Raw genomic sequence first — 24047 nt, forward strand, 5'->3', positions numbered from 1 at the left:
TTACCCATACATAGTTTGAATCGTCTCTGGTCAGCTTTAGCTGATTGAGACAAACTATTTAATGCTAACAGGAGTCTTAAAAAAAAAAAAACTGTTGCTGTAACTACAGTGCTAGCTGCAGTGATGCTTTAATTTGTTAGTCGCACCATCTAACCCTACCATCTCCAGGTAGTGCTGCTGTCCAGGGGTGTCTCCATTGCTTCTTCATAGATAAAGGCGATATGACCGGACCAATGAAAATAAAGAAAAACAAAAAAGCTAAAAACAGAAAACTTATGTAGCCACGACAACTAAGGCTTGGTAAACTACATTACATTAAGTTTTTGGTTTTGAGTTTAGATGTGCTGTAAGATTTTAGAGAGGGCCCGCCCCCTAACCCCAGACTTGCTGCCTGGTCTGCCGAAGACCAGCACCCCATTCATCAGATCTTAAGCTCTGTACTTCAATCTGCATCCTGCTAATGTGCTGAACTGTAGTCCAGTCCTGTCATAGACCATTATGTAATCTGCCTGGTACAGGCAGTGATTTAAATATGGGTACTACCATTTTTCTTTATGAACGGGCCATCCTTGGCTCTGCACATGAGTATCTCATAGTTGTCCTTTGTGCCATCTCTGTACAAAGCAGACATTGGTACAAGTTGACTTTTTTGCTGCTTGGGCTATGGAACTATTTATTTATTTTTTAAATGCTAGTAGACTATATTCACTATTTACTAGGTTATCTGCTCTTTTTCATTTATAGTGCAATAGGTGCTAAAATATATATACACAGTGCCTTGCGAAAGTATTCGGCCCCCTTGAACTTTCCAACCTTTTGCCACATTTCAGGCTTCAAACATAAAGATATAACACATTTTATTTTTTTTGTGAAGAATCACCAACAAGTGGGACACAATTGTGAAGTGGAACGAAATCTATTGGATAATTTAAACTTTTTTTAGCAAATAAAAAAACTGAAAAGTGGTGCGTGCAAAATTATTCGGCCCTTTACTTTCAGTGCAGCAAACTCACTCCAGAAGTTTAGCGAGGATCTCTGAATGATCTAATGTTGTCCTAAATGACTGATGGTGATAAATAGAATCCACCTATGTGTAATCAAGTCTCTGTATAAATGCACCTGCTCTGTGATAGGTCTCAGGGTTCTGTTGAAAGCGCAGAGAGCATCATGAAGACCAAGGAACACACCAGGCAGGTCCGTAATAATGTTGTGGAGACGTTTAAAGCTGGATTTGCATACAAAAAGATTTCCCAAGCTTTAAACATCCCAAGGAGCACTGTACAAGCGATCATTTGAAATGGAAGGAGTATCAGACGACTGCAAATCTACCAAGACCTGGCCGTCCCTCTAAACTTTCAGCTCAGACAAGCAGAAGACTGATCAGAGATGCAGCAAGAGGCCCATGATCACTCTGGATGAACTGCAGAGAACTACAGCTGAGGTGCGAGAGTCTGTCCATAGGACAACCAACAATCAGTCGTACACTGCACAAATCTGGCCTTTATGGAAGAGTGGCAAGAAGAAAGCCATTTCTCAAAGATATCCATAAAAAGTCTCGTCTAAAGATTGCCACCAAGCCACCTGGGAGACACCAAACATGTGGAAGAAGGTGCTCTGGTCAGATGAAGCCAAAATCGACTTTTGCCCACAATGCAGAACGATATGTTTGGCGTAAAAGCAACACAGCTCATCACCCTCAACACACCATCCCCACTGTCAAACATGGTGCTGGCAGCATCATGGTTTGGGCCTGCTTTTCTTCAGCAGGGACAGGGAAGATGGTTAAAATTGAGGGGACAAATCGCAAATAAACATATCCAGGTGTTAGAATGGCCAAGTCAAAGTCCAGACCTGAATCCAATCAAGAATCTGTGGAAAGGGCTGAAAACTGCTGTTCACAAACGCTCTCCATCCAACCTCACTGAGCTCGAGCTGTTTTGCAAGGAAGAATGGGCAAGAATTTCAGTCTCACGATGTGCAAAACCTGATAGAGACATACCCCAAGTGACTTGCAGCTGTAATCGCAGCAAAAGGTGGGCTCTACAAAGTATTAACGCAAGGGGGCCGAATAATTTTGCACGCCCCACTTTTCATTTTTTTTATTAGTTTCAAAAATCCAATAGATTTCGTTCCACTTCACAATTGTGTCCCACTTGTTGGTGATTCTTCACAAAAAATAAAAATGTTTTATATCTTTATGTTTGAAGCCTGAAATGTGGCAAAAGGTTGAAAAGTTCAAGGGGGCCGAATACTTTCGCAAGGCACTATGTATATAATATATATAATATTGCCCATCCACTTCATGTAATAATATTTCCTATGTAATGCATGTCGTTGAATGATGACTTAGATTTCTAAGATTTACACTGTGTTCCTGTCAACTGTTTTAACGGAGTAAAGGTACTTTAACCTTTTCGTCCATACCAGATGGTTTTGGAAAAATTGGTAAGGCTGTGCAGAGCAGGTCTGATTGCCCAGGAATTTCAAGATTCAATAGTTTGATCAAAGTATCTAAAATGAGTTGGCTACTTGAGTTTCTAACTGCAGTACTCTTTAAACTAGGTAAATATTATTTAAAGATTGATAGGCGTAAGAGTTCTTGACTGCAGTTTATAGTCAAGCTTTCAGAATATCTATTTATTTTCAATGGATCTCTGAAATTCATGAAATATTGCTCATTCATGTCTGCTTATATTAAGCTCAAAAAATGTTTTACCATGCGCTGTTGGGTCAGCAACCTGTAGATTACGATCTCCAGTATATCGACAGGTGCCTGTTGGATCACGGTCTGGTCTTGCTGACCCAACATTTCAGAGCATCAGAGTGCAATGCAGAGGAATTACTTGTAAAGTTGGATCTGTAATAGGGAGCAAGAGCCGCATAAAATGCCGCCTCTTTAGTGCCATCTCCTGTCCCATGTGAAGAGATACCAACTGCACCCCACCTCTTATCCTGGCTATCGGTTTCCAGAATGGTGCCAGCAGCAGGAAAGCTTTTCAGATTATTGTGAAGCAATACACTTGGCAAAATAGTATAGGGCTGCTTTCACACTGATGCGCCAGGTTGTCGCCCCACCCCCCAATTTTACATGTGAATGAGCCCTAAAGGATTAGGGATTGTGGTGTGGTAGTACGGCAATTAGAGGTTTAAATCGGGTGTGAGGAGGTAACACTGTGCCCAGTGATCTTTGACTTCTCCTGTGTTGTTCAGGTAGATCTCCACCTCTTTAGGGTTGACTACCCCTGCGCTATGTGCACCAATACATAAAATTTAATTTAAATTGGCCAAAATATTAGAAACCGAAGCACCATTTCACATATTTGAATAAAATCTAAAACCCATCGTAGAGGTGTGCTGCCCCACATGTCGGGAATGTAAATGGGTTTATTTCCGCTTTAACTGTAAGGGGTTATTTTTCATTTCCTGGAGTTTGACATTAAAATGGTGGTAGGTTTTAGTACTTTTTTTATTTTTTGAACAGCTTTTGTGAATATTTAATATTTTTACTAATTCTTATTCTCTAGATAATATACTTGAAGAAACTCCCTGAGGAAATGTACAGAATTTTACAGTTGGGAAATGTCATTTACCTTCCATTTAGGTAAGAATAAAAATATTTTTAAATAAAAAAAACGAATCCTTGATTTGTGATCACAAATTTTCCTGTGACCTTGAGGACTGCAAACCTTCAAGGACTCTACCCCCTGTTTTTAAAGGTACTTTTAGTGAAATATAACAACCTTTTATGTTCAATGGTTATGATTTCACAAGATGGCACATAAGTGATCCAGTGCAAAATACGTAAAGAATCGACCAGGCAAGCAGGCCAATGACACAGTAATGGTCAAGTGTTGACAGGCGTTGACAATATAATACAGATGGGTATAACCAGTATATGGCCTCAGGACCCTAACACAATGTTGGCTGTGTGCAATGAACAAATGAAAGAGAAGGGGAGCTGAGGGGAAAGGGGGCAAAAAAATAAGAGGGGGGGGGCGGGGTCAGGAGGTTTGGGGAGCATCATGGAAGGCTAGATGGCCAGTTTTGCAGGGGGTAGATAGGAGGGGAAGGGATGAGGTGTGTTTTTTGTGTGTGGGGTTTTCTTCTTCTTCTTCTTCTTCTTCTTCTTCTTCTTCTTCTTCTTCTTCTTCTTCTTCTTCTTCTTCTTCTTCTTCTTCTTCTTCTTCTTCTTCTTCTTCTTCTTCTTCTTCTTCTTCTTCTTCTTCTTCTTCTTCTTCTTCTTCTTCTTCTTCTTCTTCTTCTTCTTCTTCTTCTTCTTCTTCTTCTTCTTCTTCTTCTTCTTCTTCTTCTTCTTCTTCTTCTTCTTCTTCTTCTTCTTCTTCTTTCTTCTTCTTCTTCTTCTTCTTCTTCTTCTTCTTCTTCTTTCTTCTTCTTCTTCTTCTTCTTCTTCTTCTTCTTCTTCTTCTTCTTCTTCTTCTTCTTCTTCTTCTTCTTCTTCTTCTTCTTCTTCTTCTTCTTCTTCTTCTTCTTCTTCTTCTTCTTCTTCTTCTTCTTCTTCTTCTTTCTTCTTCTTCTTCTTCTTCTTCTTCTTCTTCTTCTTCTTCTTCTTCTTCTTCTTCTTCTTCTTCTTCTTCTTCTTCTTCTTCTTCTTCTTCTTCTTCTTCTTCTTTTCTTTCTTCTTCTTCTTCTTCTTCTTCTTCTTCTTCTTCTTCTTCTTCTTCTTCTTCTTCTTCTTCTTCCTTCTTCTTCTTCTTCTTCTTCTTCTTCTTCTTCTTCTTCTTCTTCTTCTTCTTCTTCTTCTTCTTCTTCTTCTTCTTCTTCTCTTCTTCTTCTTCTTCTTCTTCTTCTTTTCTTCTTCTTCTTCTTCTTCTTCTTCTTCTTCTTCTTCGCACCCGATCTGCGAAGGGGAGGGAGAAGAGAGAAAGATGAGTCTGTAATATATATGTGGGGGGGGTGCGCACCTGTGCTACGAAGCATCTGCCCCCATAGTAAGGTGACGAGGCAGACTTGCCAGCGTGGACCCCAGAAGAGGAGGTTCAAGGCCGCTCTGTGCGATAACATTACACAGAGCAGATAAGTATAACATGTTTATTATTTAGGAAAAAAATTAACCTTTACAACCGCTTGGTTTTTCTATTGATGCTTGAATTGAAATTGGATGCGTACTGTGTGTTCCTGTTAGAAGAATGCATTTTTTATTTTCTTTTTTCTGTACACACATTGTTTCAATACACTATTGTTTTTTATAAATTCAATACTATCTTTATTATGCTTTGCAACATTCAATCTTTATTTAAAATGTTTGTTATGTAAAACATTTTGGCTTTGTAGCAGTGGCCTGTTAACGAAGACCTAACATGATTGATTGCTGTGTCTTGCAGGGATGCCTCGTTTGGTACCTGTAGTTTTCATCTAACACTTCTTGACTGTTTCCATGCTGTGCACAAGGTGAGTTGTCAAAGAAAAAGCTACAGGAAAAATTAGAGGGAGGGGAGGAACAGTAAAAATCCACAAGTCAAGTCTAATCACTCTATAGACAGTTATGGATGGGCTTGCTGGTCTGTGGGCTACAGGCTTAGTTTATTTAACATTTAGATGGCTTGCAGTTGATTTAACTCCTGCTCTGCTTTATCGGATGTGTGATTTGTAAAGTCCTTTTTACAGTGAGGGAATAAAGTTTTTGATCCCCCCCCCCCCTCTGCCAATTTTGTACATTTGCCCACTGGTAAATCAGTCTAATTTTAATTGTAGGTTTATTTTAACAGTGATCGACAGAATAACGCAAAAAAAGCCAGAAAAAAACAATTTCAAAAAAGTTGTAAATTGTTTTGCATTTTAATGAGTGACATGTAGTTAACTCCTTCGCAAAACCCTTGTTGGCAATGAGAGGTCAGGCGTTTCTTGTAGTTGTCCACCAAGTTTGCACAAATCTCAGGAGGGATTTTGTCCCACTCTTTGCAGATCCCTCTCCAAGTCATTAAAGCGGAGTTCCACCAATATATATATTTTTTATTTTTTTTTTTAAGCCAGCAGCTATAAATATTGCAGCTGCTGACTTTTAAAATATGGACACTTATCTGTCCCAGGGCGCCCGCGATGGGCTCACCAAAGCTAATCTGGCTCTCGGGTCGAGGTGCCCACCTGCTTTGGTAAGGGAATCTGCAAGTGAAGCCTTACAGCTTCACAGCCTGGTTCCCTACTACACGTGCGCGAGTCACGATGTACGCTGTGCATCCTCACTGTGTCTGCTGTCTTCTGGGACCTGTGTCTCCCAGAAGAAAGCGGGCGGGGAGGGTCAGGGGGAGAGACTTAGGAGGGGCCGGACATGGCATAGATCACCATGGAGCCGGCGGCGATCTATGCCCAGAAGTGGGAGCAAATACCTGGATTATACAGGTATCTGCTTCCTCCCCCCTGGGAGGTGCCAAATGTGACACCCTTCGTGTGGGGAGGAATCGGATAAGCAGTAGTTCCATTTATGGGTGGAACTCTGCTTTAAGATTTCAAGGCTGAGGTTTGGTAGCTTGAACCTTCAGCTCCCTCCACATATTTTCTATGGGATTAAGGTGTAGGGACTGGCTAGGCCACTCCAATACCTTTTTTAATGTGCTTCTTCTTGAGCCACTCCTTTGTTGCCTTGGCTGTATGTTTTGGGTCATTGTCACACTGGAATACCCATCCACGACCCATTTTCAATGCCCTGCCCCTGAGGGAAGGAGGTTCTTGCCCAATATTTGATTTTACATGGCCCTATCCATTGTCCCTTTTTGATGTGATTAAGTTGTCCTGTCCCCTTAGCAGAAAAACGCCCCCAAAGCATAATGTTTCCACCACCATATTTGACGGTGGGGATGGTGTTCTTGGGGTCATAGGCAGCATTCCTCCTCCTCCAAACACAACAAGTTTAGTTGATGCCAAAGAGCTTGATTTTGGTGTCATTTGACAACAACCATTTCACCCAGTTCTCTGACTCCTTCAGATATTCCCTAGCAGACTTCATGTGCTTTCTTGAGCAGGGGGACTTTGCAGGCACCCGTAGGATTTCAGTCCTTCATGACGTAGTGTTACTAATTTGTTTTCTTGGTAACAATGGTCCCAGCTGCCTTAAGATTATTTCCAAGATTCTCCTGTGTAGTTTTGGGCTGATTCCTCACTGTCCTCATGGTCCTCAAGGTGAGATCTTGCATGGTGCCCCAACTGTTGTCACCTTCTCACCGAACTGCTTGGCGATGGTCTTGTAACCCATTCCAGCCTTGTGTAGGTCTACAATCTTGTCCCTGACATCCTTGGACAGCTCTTTGGTTTTGGCCTTGGAGAGATTGGAATCTGCTTCTGTGAATGGGTATCTTTTTTTGTACAGGTAACGAGTTCAGGTTAGGAGCACTCTTTTTAGTGTGTTCTGTGTAGATATGGGCTTACTGGAACAGATCACTGTTCTTGATCACTAGGAACTGTCCACAGTGAGAACTGGGATCTGCACATTCTGCCTCTTTACTGCGATCGGGTACATCGGTTTGCGCGGCCGGGCTGCCCTGCTGCAGTACGTGGGCGGTCCGGAAGTGGTTAACTCAAAATTACCAGTCTAATGTCTGAGTAGACTAAGGCTGGGTTCACACTAATGTGGTGTGGGAAACTCCACAATCCGAATGGGCTCAAATTACACTGTACTGAATCGGATGATCAGGAATGAGGTGCGGTTCATAGTGTGAACTGACTAATTGTGAAACTACCACCATACACTATAGACTGTTGTACAGGTAATTTTATCCTGATATATTTTATTTTTTTATTTTTTTTTAAATCTAGAAATCTATAGAAAAACATTCTGATGTTTAATACAGATGAATTTCTGTTTTCTGATCGGAAAGGCCATATTTTGAATTGAGCCGATATCTAGATTAGAAGAATAAGAAATTATTATTATTGTTTGTGCAGTTATTTCCTAATGCTTGATTTGAAGCCTCCATTTTAAATCAAGCAAATATCTGTGGGGAAAAAATCGTTCTGATATTTGTGCAGATATTTTTTGACGTCTGATTGGAGGGCCCCATTTTCGAATCAAGCAAAGAACTAGAAATGTGTAGAAAAGAGAACGTTCTGATATAATTTTGTACAGACATTTTCTGACATCTGATTGGATGGCTCCATTTCAGCACCCCTCCACAGCCCACTTGTTGCTAGTTTATTATACCTTACGTGACCAGCTTAATGTGTATTGCATTGTAACTAAACTAAACTAGCACTCAAAATCTTTGGCTGCGATTCAGAGCTGCACATCGGCTGCTTGTTCAATTAAGCTTTGACAAAAAAACCTGGAAGCTGATTGGTTTCTATGCAAAGCTGCACCGGATTTTTGCATTTTAGTTATAGTAAATCAACCCCAATGTTGCGTTTGTGTGTTTTTTTTTTTTTTTTTTTTTTTTTTTTTTATATTTTTTTTTTTTTTTTACCCTAGGCCTAGTTTCACATCTTTGCATGTGGAGAACATACGTTCTTGACCCGCATAGAAATGCGCTGCACGTTAGTAGATGCGCAGGGATGCCATAAATTAGAAATGGCACTCCCACGCCTCATCAACTGTGGGCCAATTTCATGACTGCTAAACCGCATGGTGCAAAAGCAGCATGTGAGTCAGTGTGGTGTGATTTTCAAAAAGGGGTCAGGAAATTTCTTTCCCTATTTCTCATGTGGGGAGGCCAATCCATTGACATGAATGGGCTGCTCTATCAAAGATATGTACGCACACATAGCAGTGTAAAGATCGGCTCACATCTTTAACTATGAAATATACTTTAATGATATTTTATCAATGCAGAGACTATATTTCCAGTCTAGATTAGTCTTTCTCCACCTTTTTACCATAGAGGGACCCTTGAAATTATTTTACTGGTCTTTGGGAAACCCTTCTAAAAAAACATTAATAAATCTAAAGTCCATTGAAAATATTGCACCTTACACTGATGCTCTTTTAGCAGTTTTTAATAGTGGCAATAACACCACTGTATGGAGGAGCATTCTTCCTAATGATCATTAGTGTCCTGGTGCAGGCTCTTTCAAATTGCATTGACCCTGGAACTATAAAGGCGGCATCAAAAAGGTTGGTCGGTCAGCCAAGTCTCCAGGAACTCCAAGCAACAGAACTCTGGCTGAGAATGGCTGCTGTGGATGACAGTTGGTGGTGGTTTGTCGTTTTTAATTTTTATTTTTATTTTTTTGTGTGCAGGCTTTGCAGTATCAATTCTTTGATTTTAGAAACTTTGATTTGGACGAATACCAGCATTATGAGGTAATATTCTCCACAATTTTATATAGAAAGTTCCCTGGCTGGATATCAACCTTCATGTAATTACATGAAACTATAAAGGCAGTACAGTCTCTTGTATTTACATAATCATTTTATATTTTTCTCATTAGAGAGCTGAAAATGGAGATTTCAACTGGATAATCCCAGAGAAATTTCTAGCTTTTAGTGGACCTCATCAAAAGAGCAAAATGGAAAATGGTATGTAATAAAGGAAAAAAACATTATGTAAAAAGCATGATTCGTGCACCATGGAAGGGGTTTGTTTCAGGTTGCTGATCAAGCCCAAAAGTAACGGGCATCTTCTGGCCTGCCACAGTCGGTGGTTTTGTATTTATCGTTTAAAGCTTACATGAGATAAATGGGGACCTGACATTGCTGATTACAGCATTGCTGGACTGGTTTGTTTTAAATGGGGACTGACTGTATAATTTGCAGACTTTGATGTTAAGATTGACTATGTTTTTTGTAAATATGACCTAATGAGCCTGTTCTACTTAGTCAGGGGAAAAAAGTATTTGATCCCCTGCTGATTTTGTACGTTTACCCACTGACAAAGAAATGATCAGTCTATATGATTTTAACGGTAGGTTTATTTTTACAGTGAGAGACAGAATAACAAAAATATCCAGAAACGCTTTTCAAAAGTTATAAATTGATTTGCATTTTAAAGAGTGAAATAAGTATTTGACCCCTTCACAAAACATGACTTAGTACTTGGTGGCAAAACCCTTGTTACCAATCGGAGGTCAGACGTTTCTTGTAGTTGGCCACCAGGTTTTCACAGTCTCTAGACCTTAATACTGTAGAAAATTTGTGGAGGGAGCTGAAGGTTTGAGTTACCAAACATCAGCAGCATGGAAACCTTAATGACTTGGCGAGGATCTGCAGAGGAGTGGGACAAAATCTCTCCTGAGATGTGTGCAAACATGGTGGCCAACTACAACAAATGTCTGACCTCTGATTGCCAGCAAGGGTTTTGCCACCAAATACTAAGTCATGTTTTGCGAAGGGGTCAGATACTACTTTCACTCGTCAAAATGGAAATCGATTTAATAACTTTTTTTTTGAAGTGTGGGTTTTCTGGATATTTTTGTTCTGTCTCACTGTTGAAATAACACTACCATTTTTAAATTAGACTATTTTTGTCAGTGGGCAATTGTACAAAATCAGCAGGGGCTCAAGTACATTTTGTAATGAATTACTCTGGTAGGGGTACCTGATGTAAGGGGAAGCACTATTGGGGACATTTACATTCAGAGTATCACCATAACATGCGGAGGAAACGGTAAGAAAAGCGCCAGAACGCGGCTTGCACCAAAAAGGGAAGAAAGACACGCACACTCCTTAATGGCACAGACTTGTGATTCGGACCTCGGCCGTAAGTGTGTGTGTTTGATTTATTTGTGCCCGGACCTCCCTTAAATTTTAATTCACTACCCCTGGTCTAAGCCATCCTTTCTCTAACTTTTCAACATGGAGGAACCCTTGAAATAACTTTCTGGTCTCAGGGAACCCATGCTAAAAATCTCACGACAGACTAGTGTGGTGATCAGTGGGAAGAATGCTCCTTGCACTTGTGGTTATTGGATAGGTATAAAGATCAATGGCGTCAGTGGGAACTTATCCGAGAGGCAAAAATTGTTGAAGGAGCCCTAGGAGTTTGTGGACCCCTGGCTGAGATACCCCAGTCTTATTGTATGGACTGTATGGTTATCTAGTGAAACATTTAAGGCTTTTAGGCTGTGCAATGCTCGACCAAGGTCTGTGAGGACAATGAGGGCCTGCCTACAGTCTAGATTGGAGAGAAGGGATGAGTGCTGGAGCGAGGAATAAAGTATTACAGCTTTTTCTTCTACTCCTAGACTTGGCAAGCATTTAACCTTTGCAGTGTGGGGGTGCGCATCCAAAGGTGTTTGGTGTAGCTCCTAAAGTTCAGCATTAAAGAGTTTCATTTTGTGGGCAACAAATAAAAAATAAAAAATGTAATGCGTTTTTTTTTCAAGTGACATACGCTTTCTTTTCCAACAGTTAAATTTTTCCCTTTTCAGGTTACCCCCATCATGCTCCCGAAGCGTACTTCCCATATTTCAGAGCACATGATGTTTCTACTATTATACGCCTAAACAAAAAAATGTACGAAGCAAAGCGGTTTACAGATGCCAGCTTTGAGCACCATGACCTTTTCTTTGTGGATGGAAGTACTCCTTGTGATTCTATATTGAAGAAGTTTTTAAACATCTGTGAAAATGCAGAAGGGGCAATTGCTGTACACTGCAAAGGTTTGTACGTTCTCTTTTTAATTGTACATTTTTCTATTGTAATTTTTGTTTTACATACCCACCCACTTGGGTTGAGGAGTCATTTTGGATAGCGAATATCTAGATTTAATTTCTGGTACCTTTTTTGAAGTAGAAGTGTCCTTCTCCTGTCTTTTTTGCCATTTTTATAGGCTGCCAGTTTAGGCTTTCAATTTATTCAGCTTCTACCCCCCCCCCCCCCCTGTCATTTTAGTCGCCCTCTACCTCCTTTTTAGTATCCTTAAAATGAGAACTTGTCACTGGCTGGCGCTGAGTGTCACCAATAATTTTATGGTGTGCTGTAGGTGCTTCTGTTTGCCTGCCAATCCCAGGCACCTACAGTAATTTAGCTTTAGGAAGAGCTGACCCGGAGGCTCCATTCACACTTGTGCAACTTGTAAGGTAGTATGACAAGTCACAACTTATTCTTTTCAATGGCACCCATTCAAATCGGTGAGACTTAAAGGTGCCTGCGCTAACTACTTTGGCTCAACTTTTGATGTGACTTTGGTCCAGAGAGTATAACATCACATCAAAGTTGCACTGGAAATAGCACAACTTTGGCGATGCACTAATGTGACTGGAGCCTTGGGCCTCATTAACACCTGTAGCTGTGCAGTTTACTAAAATTGTTATGCTGTCTACATAGCTTCCTTTTTTTTTTTTTTTTTTTTTTGGATCTTCATATTTGTATGGAGCTTTTTGTATGAAGTCCACCTTCAGGAGCATGTTAATTACACATTTAGGGTGTAACATGATTCAGGAGACGTCAGATTCCCCAAACCCACTGTCACATTTTGAAAACAGTGCAGCTGTGCTGGGTGCCTCCCATATAGCCGCATGATTTGTTCACAGGAATCTTGTTTATGAGAAAACTACAAGTCCCCTCTGCTACTGCAGCAGATGGACTTGTAGTTTGAATGGGTTGCGAGCGTACTGATTAGCGCTCTCAACCATTCACACACCCTCCAGCTTGCAGCCTGACAGTCCATACAGAGGTACAGGCTGAAAGCTGGGGGTGACTGTGCAGGAGCCTGACATTGTCTCTGTTATGATTTCTAAAGCCATGGAATTTATGGAGGTGCCCCCAGGTTTTGATGGCTCCTGGGACTCTTAATTGCCATTGATCATCAACCGGTGGTCTCTAGTGTTCAGTTGTAAAGGTTTGCTGTAAGGGTCGTGGGGGTCAACAAGGTATCGGGGTTGCTTTAAATCTGGTATTACTGTTAGTCTTAAGCTTGCCATAGATGGTTCGAATCTTGGCCGGTTCACCAGGGACCATATGAGATTTGATCCATATATGAGCAGGCTGATTGTACCCAATCGAATCGACTTTGGTACAACCAGCATGTTGGATTTCTAGCATGTAATTGCCAGTGGCTATAGCTACTAGAAAGAATTACTGTGTTCTCTCGGCAGGAGTGGCAACCTGAGGTTTCAGGAAAGAAAATTGCAACATCTATGACCTGCCTTACTCTGTAAAACCAGATTTGGAAGCGCATGAGATGGCAGCACATCCTGAAGTGACGTAAATAAGAATACCTTCCTGCAGACAGACTGCTAAAGCCACCTGGCAAGACTTTTGTTGCTGGAAATTTGTTGCATATACTTTTCTCCAGTATCCTCTGCAAGCATAACCGTTATGGCTGTCACCCCAACTATCCTAAATATTAATATCTTACATTTGCCATAGAAGGCATTGAGAGACACATGGCTAAAAGGAGTATTAAACCTAAAAGCAAAGATTTATTATGTTGTAGATTACCAATTATTAGATGTGGTGGCTGCATACGTTTCCTTTTTTTTTTTTTTTTCTTTGGCTTTCTCTGTTCTATTTTTTGGTGATCCAGCAAGTCTATATTTTTTTTTTTTTTTTTTTTTTTTCCCAACAGAAAAACTCTTTCAGTTACAGGGATAAGACGGATCATTTTAATACAAGCGGGGTTGCTTTAAAATCAGCATTTATTTAAAACCTAAAGTGGAACAAAAGTTTGCTGTAACTGCTTATAAAGTGTTAGCTGGAGTTGAACTTCAATTTGTTAGTGTATTTAAATCTACTACTTATAACACTACCCCACCCCCAGAATGGCTATGCTGCTGTCCAAATCTGCCCCTGTGCTCCTCCAGGGAGGTGTCTGTATACACAGATACAGGTGTGTTACTAAGTCAGATCACAAGGTCGAAAACAACGTTTTTAAAAGGGGAAAGCCAAAAAAAAAAATGCAGCCACTACATCTGATGAGCTGCAATCTACTTTTTTGGTTTTGGGTTAAATACCACTTGGAAGTAAGCCATAAATACAATTTTTAGAAACTGCAATACAGCCATTCTTGGGGAAAATTAAATACAGTCCTTTTTTTAATATCTTTTCATAGAATGTTTGGTATGAAGTTATACAGTATGTGTGTGCTTTAAAGTTATAGAAAAGATGGTTATGGTTGGTCACCCACTGTTTGAAAAAGGGAGATGTCAGAACCACTTGCTGCTTCTGAGAATTTTTTAATTTAATTTTTTTTCTTCTCCCCCCCCATCGCTCAGCTGGACTAGGTAGGACAGGCACCCTGATTGCATGCTATATGATGAAGCATTATAGAATGACAGCGGCAGAGTGCATTGCTTGGATTCGGATATGTCGACCTGGTTCTGTGATTGGACCGCAACAACAGTACCTTGTGGAGTAAGTATTGCAGAAGAATGAGCACTTTCTCAGTTTGAAGCTCTGGGCAGAGCCCCACTGAACAAGTGCATTTGGTTTTACGTTTGTAATGTATATTTTTCCCAACTGATATGAAAATTGACGCCTTATGCCTAGATTTGGTGTACATTACATCAGTCATCGGAAAGACTTGCAGTGGCCGTCTGAATCCTTTTAAAACAAAAACAATAATGGGGTGTAGAAGTACAGTTTAAGGGGGCATTCTGTTCGATCCCATCCATATTTATTATTTTTTTCTATTTATTTTTTTTCCTGTGCCAGCTGGGTTCACACTGGTGCGATCAGACATGGCATGTGATTTGCAGTGCACATCACATGCGATGTCTGTGCGATCCAAATTCAGCCATAAATTCGCATTACATTTGGACCAAAATGGTGCAGGACTTGAGTAAAGGTCCATAGGGCTATGCCCATAGTATTTGCCTTGATTTTATGCGTTCTTGTCAGTGAAGCTACCACAATCTCAATAATAATAATCAGTTGAAACTCAACCCCTGTATTATATCCTTTAACCACTTTGCATCCAGGCCAATTCTGACAAAAATGCCAAGGGTAAATAATATTAGGTTAATGGTTACTTTTTTTTTTTTTTTTTTGTTCCCCTAATCCTCCAGCATATACACTCATGACTATATATTTCTCACGTTTTACAGCAAGCAAGTGAGCCTTTGGATGGAAGGAGACATTTACCGCAAAAAGCAGAGAGAGCAGGAAAATGGAAACAAAGTGTCAATGACGTTTATACTCTCTGGAGTAGATGACATTTCTCTTCGGGATGATCTGAGCAAAGCTTCTGGCAAAGAAGACATTGAACTGGTAATCTTCTGTAAATCTATGAGATCAGACATTTTAGAATCCTCATCCTCAATCCTCATTGTAAATACAAACTGCAGAATAAGTCAGGAATTAAGCTGTTCAATGCTATGGGTAATATACATAATTCATATATTGCACCTTAGTAGGAGGCTGCATTGGGCTTCTCTTTTCCAAAGCCAAGAATACTTTCCATAAAGTACTTGTTGATCTTGCCAAAAATGCAGTGCTCTTGTCACCGCAAAAAAAAAATCTTCCTTGCAGGCCATTATCTGTAAACTGCCCCCCTGTAATGAAGAGGAGATGCACATGTTTGTAGTCTAATATGGGACCAATCTAGGGTGACAACCTTTCATCCCTACATAAATACAGTAAAACCTTAGATTGTGAGAGTAACTTGGTCCGAGAGTGTTTTGCAAGTCTAGCAACTTTTTTATTTATTTTTTTTGTATACATTTTGACTTGATAAACAAGCAATGTCTTGATACACAAGTTTCGTCACATCACAACTGAATATAAAAGAGAAGAGAGGCACTTCTAAGTGTAGCAATACGGTTACAATTAATGAAGGTGCAACTCGCATGCCTGATTACAAGAGGCACATTTAAGTATGCAGGCATCCACGGTAAAGCTGTCCACATAGACCGCCCTCAGCACAGCCATCAACCTCATCCCTTCCACGCTGCGTGCCTCGCTTTCAGATCCTACTGCAGGGTAGTCTTCCTGGTCACGATTGCAGACTGAGAGAGGTGAGATCAGGTGGTGCAGAGGACAATCTCTATGGACAGCTTTACCACTGATGCCTGCATACTTGTATGTGCCTCTTTTAATCATCAACCATGCGAGTTGCTAAATGTTGTACTTTCAAAGTAACCATATTGTTACACTTAGAGGTGCCTCTCTTCTCTTTAATACTCTGTAGCTCCTGCTGGATTTTGCTTCTAATTCTCTTGTGGAGGCTTCCATTTGTAGATGGACATTTTATGGTTACACAACCTGATCACGTTGCTAAAATATTTTTATATGGACTATAAACGGAAGGATTTATGAATAAATGGTTGTGAAAGGAATCGTCTGAGTTTCCATTATTATGGGGAGATTCCATTTACGAGTTTATTTTTTTTTTTTGGATTGCAAGCATGTTTCCGGAACAAATTATTATGTTCGCAATCTAAGGTTTTGCTGTACATGGCGTGGTGTAGCCACTGAGAGACGGTGTGTTTTTTCCAAGATGACCAGGTAAAAATAAAGCAAAAGAAGCTTGAAAGAAGAAAAGATAAGCAACCACCACACCAAGGTGTGTGTGTGTGTGTATATGAAGACTTTTGTACTGAAGGAAAAAAGACGCAGAAATAGACCATGGGTATAGGCTGCTTCTTTCAGTGTTGCAAAGTCATAGACCCCTCTACCCGTTAAACATTTCTGCTGTTTTGCGCCACATTTATTTTTATCTCCTTCAACTGACACTTCTATCAAGATTTGACTGCTCACTGCCATCTTTGCTCCCTTGCAGTTCCCTGATCTGTAACCTTCTAGTAAACCGTACCATACGCACACCCTGCAGCAAAGCAGGGCTCACCTGTAATGATTGCTTTGGACGCTGGATGCAACATTCAGTGCTCACCGTGGCACGTGGTGTAGTTGGGTTGCTATACAGGTCCAGGGCCTTGGTCCATTCTTATGGCACCCAGACCCTAAAGACACATTTTGAGGGTAAGGCAGGGTTCTTCTGTACTCTTAGCCCTTGTACACACGATCGGACATTCCGACAACCAAATCCGTTGGATTTTGTCCGTTTTTTGCCCGAAACTGTTGCATCCACACGGTCTGACAAAGTTGTCGGAAAATCCAATCGTTCAGAACGTGATGACGTTATTTCGTTACGACAGGACTACGTTCAGGCTAGTAGCCAATAGCTTTGATGTAGGAATTTGATCTGAGCATGCGTGGCACTTTGTCCGATCGGAATTCTCTACACATGATTGGAGTATGTCCGATCGGAGCATTTTGTCAGAAAATTTTACCAACAAGTTGGAAAACTTGGTCCGTCGGATACTCCGATGGAAACAGTCCGATGGAGACCACACACAGTCGTAATATCCGACAAAACGGTCCGATCGGACACATTCCGTCGGAATCTCCGACCGCGTGTACAAGGGCTCATACATACCGATTCCTGGCTTGCATGTTTTGATGGCTCTGCAGTACACACTATATCCTTATTCTACAGGACATACCATAGTGGTGTGGTTATAGGGCAGTGATGGCGAACCTTGGCACCCCAGATGTTTTGGAACTACATTTCCCATGATGCTCAACTACACTGCAGAGTGCAAGAGCATTATGGGAAATGTAGTTCCAAAACATCTGGGGTGCCAAGGTTCGCCATCACTGTTATAGGGCATAGTTGGTGGGGGGGGCGGGGGGGGGAAGATTTGGTGTTTTCCCATAGTTTTATTGTCTCACTATTCGGTCTGATAGGTATGCTTATTATAGTGTTTGCCTGTTCTAATTTGGTGGTCTTTTTCCACTTCCCAACCAGTACCTTTGCAGTTAGTGACGTAGTGCTTCTCAGACTCCTAACTACACACTTCGGCTGCTGTTTCTTCCTGACAACAAAAGCTGGTAGCCTGCCATGCCACCTGTTGCAGGATTCTGCAGACACAGCCACTGGAACTGGATTGTTGCCACTTGCTCATACCGGACACGCTAAACTCCCTTAATACACATCCATTCCTTGAGTACACCACAGGGGAGGACCCTTACTGCGCATTGGATGATTACTGGCACTTAGGAGCAGGAACACGCAGGACAAACAGCAGTAAGTCCACTGCAGTCCATGAGGAAATTCCATTACTCAAGTTGATAGCGGTAGCTTTTTTTTATTTATATATTTCTTTTTTTTTTCCTGGAGCAAGGTCTTGCACCAGCACTCCTCCAGCCCCATGACTCAGACCTCCTATGCAACAAATTGGTTAAAGCAGAATTTTCAGCCACTATCTCTGATCTTTCCAGAGGCAATCGTGATGCAATGAAAAGGACTACTGGGAGAAGCGCTTTACTGCCTGGCCTAAAACCAGAACAGATTGACAATTCTTTGGGATGGTTGTCCTCTACGGAGTAGATCTGTTCTGTTATTTCTTTTACCCCCCCCCCCCCCTTCTCCTCCCTCAGGCACAATCTTCACCACTGAGGGTCCTTCTGGATTTTACCCAGCTTTTTAGCTAATGGTGTTGACATGTACAGAAAATGTGAAGGTAATTGAACACTGGAGCCCCCCGGTTCCTGCTGTACCTAACCCTCTGCTCTGTGCAGCAGTTCCCGAATGGACTAGATCGATTCAAAGTGACAACGCTGACCAATTTGAATCAGTCTGGTCAGACCCTGAAAGCACTGCATGGAAAAGAGGGAAGGAGAGAGAAGTGCTGGGATTTCACATTTCTCGACCGCTAGACCAACTGTGGGGGTGCTGAAAGCTCTGGGTCTGCAGAGGGAGGTCTGGAGTCTCATATGCCTCCTATGTCAGGATGTTTACACTTTTTAGGTAGTATAATATGCATTTTCCTGCATGCTGATACAGCTAATTGTTTGGGTGCACTTGGTGTATAATCCAATATACTTGACGGCAGTAACGTTTCCTTGTTTTCACTCCTATCCTTTTTATGGCTTTTTTACAGTACAGTGATGAAGAAGCCAATGGTGTGACCCAGGGTGATAAGCTCCGTGCCTTGAAGTGCAAGCGACAGACAAGAATATCATCAGCAGCTCCATTGTCGTAAGTTTGTCACATTGTTCAAGCTTGTATTGGGCTATGCTGGTTCTGCGCCAGTTGTGAAGAATTTATTTTTAAACTTGCACTACTGATTGAAAAAAATCTATAGTTCTAATTTTTTTAATGTAAGGTCGTCTTGTATGCATTCTTTATTGACGTATGTTTCTTACCTGCCTTCCTGAACAGCTTTTAAGGCTTTAGTCTGTGTCTAGTCAGTTGTCCTCCACATTGTACCTAGATAACCTAAAGCTATTCATTATGAGCTCAAACACTTTGAAGGTATCTACTACTGGAGGTATATGTGGAGAATGTGGCTTGGGGAGTGTGAAGCTTGTTTATGGGGCCTCTCACCATCACTGTGAAAAGGGATAGATTCCGTCACTAGAATCCTATGGAGTTGGGATAATCTGTTAAGCGATCAAGCTTGGAAATAATACATTGTTACTTGTCCTGGTTGTGTCATAAATTTTTTTTGGCCACTGACTTGATATAAAAGTTACTGCATATTTTCATTGTCATTTACTGATTTTGGTTTTTGATCTTGTACTGACTTTACGCTGCGGTTTTCCTTATCCTTTCAACATGAGGAGTCTATTTGGTTTAGATCTCTTAACCCAACATTTGGGATTATTTGAATGACGGTCGGGATTATCCAGTGTTTTCAAATTAAAATCCATATACAATAATAATGGCTGATGACTATAAAAATGGCTAACCCAAGATACTGAAGAATTGAAATTTCAAGAATGCAGACTTCTGGGTCATTTAGGTCTGTGGTCATCCACCCTGTCCTCAGGACCCACCAACAGGCCAGGTTTGCAAGATAACTGCAATACATGACAGGTGATATCATTTGCTGCTCAGTGATTGCAGTATTCTAGTCACCATCTCCCCAAGGTAATGCCTAAAACCTGGCCTGTTAGTGGGCCCTCAGGACAGGGTTGATGACCACTGATTTAGGTCATCTGTTTCTCTCAGGCAAAAGTCTTTTGTCATTTAAAGCTTTGTGTTTTTGCTTTACCAGGGCAAGGTAACGTTCAATAAAATGCCTCCTACAAGATCAATATTCTTTTCTTTCCCGTTTACTTGTCACAGGTTCTCTTTTTAAAGTTTCTATAAAGTTAAGATTTTACACTTGAAAGGTTCATAAAGTGTTTTTTTTTTTTTTTTTTTGTTTTATATATATATATACTTATATACTGCGGAAGTCACAAATCTTAATATACACTCTTTGACCTAACTTGGGTCACAATATTTAAAGTAAACCTGATCTTGACTGTTTCCAAGGTAATAAGTGATAAAGTGTGGGTACCTTCTGTGGCCTGAAAGTACCAGTGTTAGTTTAAAAACTGATCCACGTCTCCTTTGAGGAGGCCCATAGATCCTAGATCCAGGCTTTTCATGGATCCTTGCCATCTGACTAAATTGAAATTTAATCTGTTTCCTGTCTCAAATTCAGGATGGCATGGGGCTTAATCTCCATTTAGCCAGCAGTCATGTGCTCATGTAAAGCTCTGGACCTTGGATCCAAAGAACTTGCATACAGACATGATGATTTGAAGACTAGCACACATCTGTTTTTCGGCACCACAAAGGTCCCTGACAATTACATTAGAAATGTTTGTTTTTGCTAAGCAATTTTTATTGTTTGGGGAAATTTCCTATAGACCCCTTTCACACTGGAGGTGTGTTTTTATTTATTTATTTTTTTCAGGTGCTTTAGCGTTAAAAATAGCGCCTGAAAAATCCTCATCTGTAATCCCAGTGTGAAAGCCTGAGTGCTTTCATGCTGGGGTGCTAGCGGCTTCTTTTGAGGCGCTTTAGGAACGGTGTATACACCACTCCTAAAATGTCCCTGCCCATTGAAATCAATGGGCAGTGCCGCCAAAGTGCCTCAGCAGCGGTGCTTTTAACACTTTGTTCAACCACTAGCGGGGGGATAGATAGATGGATAGATATATCTATCTCTCTATTTATATTTAATATTAATCTTTTATTTTTTTTTGTCTGCCTTGTTTTACATGTACCACATAATTTTAGGAAACTGGTTTTGATTTTAATGGTAAAATATCAGACCCCTCAATCCTGACATTTTTTGTTCTTGTTGGATAAATACTAACAATATTTTTTTGTTTGTTTTCAGTGAGTGTGCACCTGTTAAGCTTTTCTTTCAATTGTGCAAGAGTAATTGTGAACTAACAAAAATCAGAAACTGGACTAACTTTTTTTTTTTTATTTTTTTTTTTATGTTTTAAAGTAGAACTGTGGCAAGGCTATGGGCATTTAACAATTTTACAAATTAACAGGCAGGAAATATGCTTTCAAACAAGACCTCGCTGACCTCTGTAGGTGAAGACACTGTTGAACAATTTGTCCTTCAAGTTCACAGAAGCACTGACGTTCTAGTCTGACCTTACACTCCTTGCTCTGTGTTGCAGTTCAGATTAGGATGACAGGCTGCAACAAAATGATTGAATAAGAGAAAGTGAATATATGTTTTGTCTTAGAAATTTGAGTGATTTTGCTTTTTTTCTTTTTTTTTTTCTTTTTCTTTTTTGGCTTATTTCATCTTTAACTAGTTAAGGTGTTTCTAAACCCAGGACCCTGCATTCACGATCTGGTCTCCCACAGTACGCAGAACATGGAAATTCAATTATTTTACTAAATGTAAACTGCTAAATACCTTTTCTCATCAGCAGTATAAAGTAGTCTTGTGGCTTCCTACAAGCTTTAACCAGTGCTTGGCTGGAGACTGAGAAGAGTTCAAATTCTCCTCTGGCGGTCCTATGAGGCTGCATGACCCCTGACCCTCTGGACAGTGCTCATTGGCCCTGTGCTGATCACATGCACCCTCCCAAAAAAAATACTCTAGCAATACACACCAAACTGAGCATGTGCAGAGTGCCTCTAGGGCTCAGTGCTATAAACAAATGGATTGGGGACAGTAAAAGGAGGAGAGTATCAGAGAAGACATGATTAAAAAGCCTTTTTACACAATTCGGAGGAGTAATCCCTTAGGTTCCACATGGAGTATAACGAGCATGTTTTACTATATGTATATATAGACTAACGTTAATGTTGTGGGTTTAGTAACACTTTAAAGTGGAACTATAGGCAAAACTTTAATTTTACTGCAGAGATTTCCCTTCACTTCCTGTCCCATAGCCAAACAGGAAGTGGAAGGTAATTCCTGCAAATTGTGGTAGTTCTTGGGGGGGGGGGGGGGGGCGTCCCCAGAACTAGTGTCCCCAGAACTAGTGTCCCCAGAACTAGTGTCCCTATTGGAAGATTTCCCCTCTTTTTCTGTGGACAGCCCCAAATTTGGAATTTTCTTTTTGCTTTCAACAATAATGGTAAACAGGAAAAGAGAATCTCCAAACGGGGACCTAGACGGCAATAAAAACTATTTCTAATCCCTCTGCGCTATATCCCAAAAAAATTAGACTTTTTAGTTATATGATAAATGTTAAATGGCTTTGTCACAGTTCAACTTTTTAAAGTTTATTATAGTTGTGTTTTTGTCCTTGTTTTCTTTACATTGTCCCAAGTTTGGCCCATAAATTTGCTTTTGGTCTTAGACGGTCTTTGTTGTCCAGTCAATTCTTTGAGGGCTTTGAGCCTTTTTAAAAGTGTGGTTTTTTATTTATTTTTTTTATAAAAAAAAAAAAAAAAAAATTCTATTCATGAGGCACGGCTCAATAAATCTAGGATCTATTCTAGACCCCATTATCTAGTCTGTATGTAAATATTATTATTTTATGCAGCGCATGCTGTGTGCTTTGCATAGGACAGTTCTTGTGAAGTCTCTTCAGGTAAATCTACAAATTTTAATGATGGCTTAAGGTTGAATATTTGGAATATTGCCTAAGCCCAACCAAAACTGGCTTTCTGAATATGGAAGTGCGTATTGGTTGCAAGGCTCGCGCTGAAGCTGGAACCTCCTGGACTCTGCAGACTTCTATTTTGAGACCTATGTGTGTCGGGTCATGCTACAGAATTCATTCAAGGTCAACTTAAAGGGGTTGTAAAAGTTAGTTTTGTATTTTCTAAATAGGTTCCTTTTAAGCTAGTGCATTGTTGGTTCACGTTTTCCTTCGATTTCCCTTCTAAATGGTTTTTGTCTGAATTTTTCACTTCCTGTTCCTCCTCAGTAAGCTGTTCACTAAGCTGTTCTGGCTGACTAAACACCGCTTGGATGATGGTGTGAAGTTTACTGAGGAAGAAGTGAGAAATTCAGACAAAGAAAAAAAACATTTAGAAGGGAAATCTAAGGAAAAGCTAAGTGAACCAACAATGCACTAGCTTAAAGGAACCTAATTTAGAAAATAAAAAGCAAAGCTTTACAACCCCTTTAATGAAAAATGACAAGACCCAAGAAACAGGCTTGCTGAGCCCGTTGCTTTTTCTACTGAATATTCACCTCAGTCCCTGATCTCAAGAAGCTTTACAATGCATGGTCCCTCTCTCAAATGCATATGTACATGTGCACACGTGCTAGGACCAATTTTTAGATCAGAGACACTTTTTTTAGTTTTTGTGTTTTTTATATATGGTTTTAATGAAACAAAGTAATTCAGCTTGCAGAACCTTAGATGTGGCTGATAAACTTTTTGTTTTCAGGCTTTTGTTCTTCTTTTTACCCGGTAATCCTACAGAAAATGCCCATCCTGTCTCTGGGTGAAGGCTTGCTCCTCCACTGTCTCTGAGAAAGCAGCACCAAGGCTATCTTTGTGTCTCCATTTCATTGGAGATGGGGGAGATTAGATGTTTTAGAGGAGAATGCCATTGTTTGGGCCTACAAGTGAGCTCACGAGATGTTTCAAGGATACTGCATTTCTCTCAAGATCAACTGGTACTTTGCCTGGAAAGTAAAAATGTAAACTTATGCAGCCACCACAAGACTGGTAAGCTGCAATATATTTCCTTAGCTTTAGAGTTTAGTATTAGTTTTAACCAGAACTATCTGTGCCATTATGATGCCCTCAAAGACTTGGCAATAAAGATCAAGCACATTTCACTGCTATTGCACCATCAACAGCATACCAAGCCCTGCTTCTCCATCTCTTTTTGTTCCATCTTTTCCCCTTTTTTAGATGGGCCCTAGCTATGCTGTTCTCTACACTGTGTGGCATAATCACCTGGTGGATTGTGTGGGGCCCCCCTCTGCCCTTCCTGCTATTCTGT

At 40.5% G+C, this 24047-nt stretch overlaps 1 protein-coding gene across 1 annotated transcript in view; it reads left to right on the forward strand.

The window, feature by feature from the left end:
* Positions 1 to 24047, forward strand: part of CDC14B (cell division cycle 14B) — a 151767-nt gene that overhangs the window by 111045 nt on the left and 16675 nt on the right. Inside the window, 8 exon segments of the mRNA XM_077474796.1 lie at positions 3525 to 3601; positions 5343 to 5409; positions 9185 to 9247; positions 9376 to 9463; positions 11314 to 11544; positions 14101 to 14239; positions 14932 to 15094; positions 18769 to 18866. Of these exon segments, the coding sequence (XP_077330922.1) occupies positions 3525 to 3601; positions 5343 to 5409; positions 9185 to 9247; positions 9376 to 9463; positions 11314 to 11544; positions 14101 to 14239; positions 14932 to 15094; positions 18769 to 18866 (926 nt within the window).

The sequence above is a fragment of the Lithobates pipiens genome, unplaced genomic scaffold (assembly GCF_037356315.1).
Source record: "Lithobates pipiens isolate NorthernLeopardFrog02 unplaced genomic scaffold, aLitPip1_a1.2 Scaffold_13, whole genome shotgun sequence".
Classification (NCBI taxonomy): domain Eukaryota; kingdom Metazoa; phylum Chordata; class Amphibia; order Anura; family Ranidae; genus Lithobates; species Lithobates pipiens.